The sequence below is a fragment of the Seriola lalandi genome, unplaced genomic scaffold (genome assembly GCF_002814215.2).
Source record: "Seriola lalandi dorsalis isolate HSWRI2012SDOR001 ecotype SW California unplaced genomic scaffold, Sedor1 jcf7180002054945, whole genome shotgun sequence".
Lineage (NCBI taxonomy): Eukaryota > Metazoa > Chordata > Actinopteri > Carangiformes > Carangidae > Seriola > Seriola lalandi.
This window is the reverse complement of record NW_019525496.1, coordinates 863,717-871,709: the sequence shown is the minus strand read 5'-3', so window position 1 is coordinate 871,709 and position 7,993 is coordinate 863,717. Positions and strand designations below refer to the sequence as shown.

Genomic DNA, 7,993 nt, shown 5'->3' with positions numbered 1-7,993 from the left:
GGTTAGGTAGTGAACTAGCAGGCTATGGGGTAGCGGGAGGAATTGACGCCAGCTCATGCCTTCCACAGAGACCAAAGAGGGAAGGATACAGACCAGGACTGACACCATTTCACACAGCTCTACACAAGCGATGTTATGAAGCGAACATAACCACAAAATGCATGTTCCTGTAACGCTCCATAAGAAAGGTTCTGTGTCCAGCTACTACAGATTATAACAAGGGATTTGTTGTTTACACAGTGAGTGATTTATACATGTAAAGGCGTGTAAAGTGGAACATTAGAAACATGCCAATATATTTCCCACTGTAAACTGGTTTGGTTTGTGTTGCACTAATTAGACCTGACCTTGTTTACCACTGTGTAATATAAAAGTAATTCTTAAAAACAACAACGGAACAATTTAAGGCTAATCAATGAAAATCCCTCTATTTCAAAATGTCAAATTATTCCCCAAACACTATCCCCTCCTTCTCAAACTAAATCAAGATTATTTTAATATTTCAAAATATATTTTTTTTTTTGCCAAATTTCATTTAATTTTCTCAACCCCGAGCAATGAGTTCATTATCAACCTGAATCACTCCGGGCCAGAGCTCTTAGCCAGCGATGGCATTTCTGCGGTTGCCAGCGATCTGTTCCTAATTGAACAGTGCCACTAAATTGATGTAGATGTGTTTGCCTTTGAAGAAAAAATCTTTCAAAAACTATAAACCTAGTCAAAAAATGTTAGCTCTGTTGACACAGCGCTTGGTTGAAAAAACATTTGCGCGCCAACATTCAGGAATACAACACTGAGGGTTGTCAGGATGTGAGCCCCGTACACTGTTCCCTCTGTTGCAAAAGTATCCACAGAGCCTCACCTGAACAACCCCCCGACCCCCACCCCTCGCACCCCCACCACTCACAGACTTTACACACACACAAACGTGCAGCACGCATGGATGCATGTGTGTACATTCACACACACACACACACACACACACACACACACACACACACACACACACACACACACACACACACACATGTGCAGCAAGGTGAGTGAAAAAGCCAAGTGAGCCACCTGATGAAAAGACACCTCAACACAAACAGGCTTTGCTTATGCAGGGAGAGGCCCTTTTATTCAGCGGGACAATGTCTGTGTTGACTTTTCTTTGTCTGCACATTTTTAAGCACCAAAAGCAGCAGAAAGAATGAAAAAAAAAAAAAAAAAAGGAGTCAGAAAGGCATGCAATCGTAGCCACTGACATGTTCAGACTTATACAAACTCTCCATTCATATCTCAATCTCAAACAATTTTCTATTCAACAATCATGCTCGGGAGTTCAAGTGTCTCACTGCGTATTTGATGAAGATATATTTGAGCGGCTAACCTCGCTCTCGCTCACTCGCCACCTCTCACACACAAGAGGCATTTCACTCTTTAGTGACGATGATGATGTACTAGCAGAGTTATCTCAAAGTGCTGATGAGGCTGACAAGAGATGGCGTCGAGCGTCAAGTGTGTGCGTGTGTGTTCACCAATTAAATCTGGCACCAGTCCGTCACTACGGGAACAATGCGGCGATAATCACATCAATGAATCGACAAACAATAAGCTGGATTTGTCAGGCTGACTTCGTAGGAAAAAGGAGGGGAAAAAAAAAACTCTTTGGCTCTGAAACCCCACAGCAGGCAGAAGTCTGGTGGAACATCTCTGCAAACATAAAACCTCCTCCTCAGCTCTCGGTGGATTACAGCGGAATGTCAGCTCCACGCAGGCTTTAAATCAGTTATGCTTGGCCCTCAGGGGAACTCTGTGCTGATCCCATGTAGGCCTGTCTCTCATTGCTCATGATAGGGTTGCCACATCCAAATTTAAAAGTTCGGGCCTCAAATCCTTCATCATGCAGCACATTGCGGAGTCAAATCACAACACGACGACTCTTGTGCAACATCTCCTATCTATTATTTAGCGTTTGCCTTCTTTTAAACCCTAGCAGGTGCTGGATATATGTGAGCACCACACTGCTTTATTATTACACAAAAGTACACAAACACACAAAAGATGTCAGACCTGTAAGGGGAGGTGTAAATAGATACATGCAGGAAATGTAAAAATATACCTTGGCACACACTCTTCTGTCTGTAATTACAAAAATATTGACATTGCTACAGAATGAAACTGCAGAGCTCCACCTACAAATAAAAGACGCTAGACTCTGTCGCCTGGTATTTAATCACATGATCTGGGCGAGAGACACAACTTTAATGTGTCTCATGCAGCACAAGTACAACCACATACCACGGTCACACCAACAAATCTGTCATTCCCAAGCAAGGCTTTCCAAGACACACAATATAAGACCTCTGTTTGCTGGCACCAGCATTGTCTGTGTCTCAAGACCAGAGAGGTGACAACACAAACAAGGTTATACCCTGTGGGCAAATTTTATCCCACCAGCCAATCAGCATATCCCACAGGATGATGCTGCATGATAAATGTAACTTTAGAACTCATTAGTTAAAATAAGTTGTTGGTGCAAGCCACTGGTAAATGTCATCCAGTAAATCTGACTTTATTCAAGTTTATCCACAGGTGTAAACAAACCAGCCCCAGAGCCTTGCTGGGTACTGAGTCGAACCTCTCATCAATCAAATCCGCTGCTTTCTCACTAAAGCCATGAGCACAGAGCAATATGGAGACCTTGAGACATCTGCTAAGTATGCCAGCCATTGTCTGCCTGCTTGTTTTCTGCCGCGCTGATGATTGACACAGTCAGCTCACTGTGTCCCATTGACCTCATTCTTTTTTTTCTAATATGGGGGATTATACATTCGAATTTTAAATCCTCTCCAATTATTTGTTACTTTGCCTCAAGGAAAGTCCTTTTAATTTTCAACTTTGTTTTGCTGGACAAAAAAAAAAAAAAAGAAGAAAAACACAAGGAAGGGGGAGGCTTTCACACCACAGATGAGACAAAACAAAGCAGAGACTTGATAATAGATGGTTTTGAATGCCTTATTTATACCTAAAATGTTGTCCCCTGCAAAAATCCATCAGGAAAAGCACAAAATATAGTAATGACATTATTCCTACGAAACTCTGGTGGCCAAAAGCAACGAGGTAGACTATCTGCAGGGCAGCATGTATCACCTAGTCAGAGCAGAGTAGCCATTTAGTTAATGAGCCCCAATGGAGACCTCCAATGAAGCCATCAAGACTGCTCAGAATAACAATGGTCAACTAACGCCTTTCTAATTGAATGGAAGATACAGGGAGGCGAGGGGAGTGGGCCTGGAACAGTGAAAAGGAGACAGAAAATAGGGTGAGGGGGGTAGGTAGGTGGGGGGAGGGTGGGGGGTGTCTTTTCAGTCAGATGCCTGCCAGGCCTTAACGAAAGTACTTGTTTTTTGGGGTGGAGGGGTGGGGGGTATGACATGCATTGGGGGATGGACAAGCTCAGAGGAACACAGCTCTCCTGCAGGGATTATTTCAAGGAAGTTTGCATAGTCCCATTTAAATTGTATTTCATGAGCTGCCATTCCAAACAGTGCGGGTTACATTTAAATGTTTTGACTCAGTGTCCGTCGGCAGACCACGTTCCCTGACCTCAGTGTGGCATTTTTGTTCGCCCCATGAACTTTCTTGTGACTTCATTAGTCATGTTTTCATCGTTGCTAACTGGTGTGAAATTATCGTAAGGTCTCTGTACTTCACTAGCCTGCTGTTAGCCATGCTAAAAGACAGATAACACTTGCACTGGGACACGGCTGTTGCACTCTAGCAGCAAACAAACCGGAGCAACAATTGGTATTTAAACATGACAAGCTTTTGACAACTTCATGAAAAACCAGTGTGATGTAACCAAGCAACAAGTCCATGAATCATTTCAGACTCTACATCAACAACACTAGCTTACGACAGGCGACCTTATCTAGTCTGTGGACATCGGCTGTCATGGTCCCTGCAGTGAAATGCCTCCCATGTGTGTCAAAGTGAGGTATTACATTGTTATTACGGTGGGGATATGACTTGAGGTAACTGCCTCTTCCTTTCAATTTTTCTGCAGAGAATGTGTGTACAAAACATGCAGGGTCTACAAAACAAAAATGTTATCCTGCAAGCTCAAGAAATACCTTCAATAGCAAAGCAATCTAGTGGGAGGAGGCCAACTTTAAAAATATCCATTCTAAAATAAATTTCAGAAGAATACGAGCATCCACACTGCAGAAGTTTAAGTCCTTACAAGAGACTAACAGTGGCAGCACATAAGATAAACCCAGCTCTAATAAGACATGGTCACAATAAAGTATATAATCAAAATCCAGTGTGAGCACTGCAGTGTATTTTCGGTAAGGGACTGCCATAAATCCTTCAAAATAAAACAGAATAACTAATGTGTCTGAACTTTGAGCTGAATGAGAGGTTGTCAAATGCAAGCCTTGTCGAGGGTGGGTGGCAGGGAGAAATTTATATCCCCAAAAAGAACAAAGAAGTAGTTAGTACTCCTTGAGAGGCCACTCGGAGGGAATATGGCGGTCTGGCAGTGCACAAGGAACTTTTACGCACGGCCAAAGTTTTTTTTCTTTTCATGCGGAGTGCGATTGAATAAAGAAAAGAGAGTATAGAGTGACATATCCACAGCAACACTTACTGTTCTCGCACTGGGGGACAGTGAACCGTTGGATAGGTAGGGGTTGCTGAGGTCTGGGATCATGAGAAACGGGTAGCCAGGATAGTGAGGACTCTTAAAAAAGCCACCATCTTGCTGCCTCCTCAGTGCTGCGGGGGATAAAGAAAAGCCAGGGTTAATAACGGCACAAAAGCGGCACAATCGCCAGATATAGTTCACAAAGTACTGACGGTGCTTGTATGTATTTCTTTTTTTTAATTTTACCTTCACTGAAGTAGTCTCTTGTTTTCTCATAACTTTCTAAGTCTGGTCTGGTTTGGGGGCGCCTCTCTGCTTGCTGACAAGGAGAGAATACACACACACACACACACACACGCGGAGGGGAAGAAACTATTGAAACTTTCAACAACATTAAATCACATCTGTCTTAATGCTTGGAGCAGTGTGCAGAACATCGTCTATGTGCAGTGTGTCCTCACCTCCGAGTCTGACGAGCTGCTGTTGTTTTCCGACTCGTTCACTAAGGAGGATTTCACATCATCCAAATCCCTTTCCGCAGATACATTCTCAGATATCTTTTCCTCCTGCTCCCCTTCGTCTTTAAAAGAGATCATTTCATCATTGGCCCCCAAGTCATCCCCACCACCTCCGTTCAGCTGTGGCATTTTGGCAGAGCAGCGGGTGTTTTCTTTTCTTTTTTTTCTATCGAGGAGGAGGAAAAACAGTCGCAACAATAATTGACTTTCTATCGGATCAGTGTAGTCCAAACGAGCCGCTGGAGCAGTAAACCAACTACAGCAGACTGTTCATGTTTCAAAACTCCCTTTTCATCCTCTGAACGTGGTCCCGAGGTCCATGGCGAGTCTTGCAACAACAATAATCCACAGTTGGAAGTTTCAACAGAGACGCCGAGGGAAGATATCGATGAATCTTTGGCGTTAGTGGCCGGATGCGCAGCAACTTGGCAAAGTTTCGTCTCCTTCGCAGCTTGTGGACAACTTGTGGCCCCTGCGTGTCTCTCCTTGTTGCGCTGCTGAGGAATGGGACTCTCTCTCCTCCTCTTACAGATCCCGGGAACCACATAAACTAAAGTCCAAGCGACGGGGGAGGTTACTCAAGAAAAAGAAACACGTCCGATTTCATCTCCTAGTATCCATGCGTGAGAAAACAATGGCTGGAGACAAAAAAGAAAGAAAGAAAAAAGAGAAAGAAAGAAAAACACGCGACGGTTGCTGCAGTTTTCTTCGCTTCACACACGCTTGCTTTTCCTCCCTCTCCACAAGTTTAAAGCGACGCTTCGCTGTTTTCACAAACACACAAGAGGGTAAAACTACAAAAAAAAAAAAAAGAGAGAAATAAAACCCGGTGCAAAGTAAGAATTTTATTCAGCTGGACGTGGTCGCCCTTTCCCTCCACATTGCTGCCGGGGAATGCGCCCTGAAAAAGTACTTGGTTGTTCAAGTGGAGGAAAAGCGCAGCCCGTCCGAAGAGGAGGAGTTTGCACTGAAAGCCGACACTTAATTCACCACCATGTAGATCAGCTATTCTTAACCCTCAAGACACCAACGCACTGCCACCGCAACACACAATGAAATGATCGAGGGCATTTTAACAAAACAGAGGAGGTTTGTGCACGGGGGGGTGGGGTGGTAACCAAATCAATCAATGACACAGTTATGAATTATTATTATCGGTAAATTATTATTATTAGGAGTAGGCTAGTAGTAGGAGCCTAGTAGTAGTTATTGTTGTTGTTGTATTACAGGAATTATCAATGAAATTAACGCATGAGAATATGCGAATATGCACAGATGATGATTTATTAGAGTCAAAGTGAACGCGAGGTGTGACCTGCCAATAATCTCCAGTATTGTGGAGGCGAGCAGAGGAGACCACACTGCCTCCATCTGTGTGAAAATGACAGGCCAGACTTTTAGTGAGAAAGTCATAATTACACACTGCCATGTAAATTGCACGTCTGCCTGTCCTGAAACAATACGCGGGGACAGACAAAGCTCAGCAACACCTGGGATAAGCATGGCCTATTATGGCACAACTAAACTACTATAGGCATGACAGAGTGAGGTAACATCCAGGGCGAGCCTCTCTCTCTCTCTCTCTCTCTCTCTCTCTCTTTCTCTTTCTCTGGCCCCATTGTATATTTGAGGAACAGGATTGGAGGCCCGGTTTTGCAAGCAGTCTTGGAAGAACAAGGGAAGTGGTTGCATTTTTTTTTTTGTGTGTGTGTGTGTGTGTGTGTGTGTGTGTGTGTGTGTGTGTGTATGTGTGTCTGTGGAGTAACCTGCACATAAATCTGAATCATGGCCTGTTTTTAAATGCATTAAAAAAGAAAGTAGCCTAGTGTTTGCTCACAAAGTATTGGAACCTGCAAAAGTTTTTCCAAAGTGTAACACACACCAGCTAACAAGTTTGATTCTTTTAGAACATTTCCTTGGCTCATCCTATCTTCACCCTCCTCAGCCCAAATCCACAGGACCTCAGACTTTTCTTTTACTTCTGATGCAATTCGACAGGCTTCCCCTGTTTGAGAAAAGAAGTCACTGATGTTGTCGACTGCGTGTCAGCAAGCTGAGGGTTGACTGACAATTCAGCAGTGTCTCCAAGGGCCTCATTAGATCCCCACTCCTCCTGGGTGTTTGTGTGTGCGTGCGTGCACGGCAGTGTGTGTATTTGTATTCGGTTAAAAGCAACATATACTGTAGTTGCATACTGCATCTTCTATGAACTGCATGCAGGGCAGTTATAAATAGTGGATTTCTTATACGCAGAAATACACATGTTTGCACTTGCATGCACATACACAGGTGAATATTTTGCCCTCAAGGCTATACATCATTGTTTTTCTTGCCTACAGTATGCACAGAATGTAACAGAGTGTATTTTCCAAATGATGCTCGCACTAGTTTATTTTTTTTCATCCAAATTTATGATACGACCCTTTGGTTTGACACTGAACTCCAACACATTTTTTCTACCCTAAACTAACACAAAACACAGAAAACACAGCTTCTTCTTTTTTTTCTAAATCTATCACATGTCAGAGATATAATGGACTGTGCATGTCCCAGCAGGTGCAATTACAATTATTCAGTGCTCATGCACCATAGCCTTATAAATGATTAATAAAGAAATCAAATATTAAAACAAGTCAACACAGAAAAAATAATAATGACTTGCATAAGCAGTTGCTGAACAGGGATATCTCTTAAATACTGACATTTCTCACACACGCATAAGTTTCAGCAGTGTGCTATTAAGCGCCATTGACATGTGGTGAGCAGACTGTTGTTTCGCAGCACGGTGAGATATGACACTTCTGTGAGAAATAAAATAATAAAAAAATATAAAAAAATA

The 7,993-nt window shown here is 43.0% G+C and overlaps 1 protein-coding gene across 2 annotated transcripts in view; it reads right to left on the bottom strand.

Moving 5' to 3' along the window:
* Positions 1-6,063, bottom strand: part of tcf7l1b (transcription factor 7 like 1b) — a 32,386-nt gene extending 26,323 nt beyond the window's left edge. For both annotated transcript variants that reach the window (XM_023394041.2, XM_023394042.2), the window contains exons 1-3: positions 5,098-6,063; positions 4,883-4,955; positions 4,640-4,767 (exon numbers count right to left, since the gene is read on the bottom strand). In XM_023394041.2, the coding sequence (XP_023249809.1) occupies positions 4,640-4,767; positions 4,883-4,955; positions 5,098-5,283 (387 nt within the window). In that variant the 5' untranslated portion in view covers positions 5,284-6,063. The remainder of the gene's footprint in view (positions 1-4,639; positions 4,768-4,882; positions 4,956-5,097) is intronic.
* Between the last annotated feature and the right edge of the window lie 1,930 nt (positions 6,064-7,993).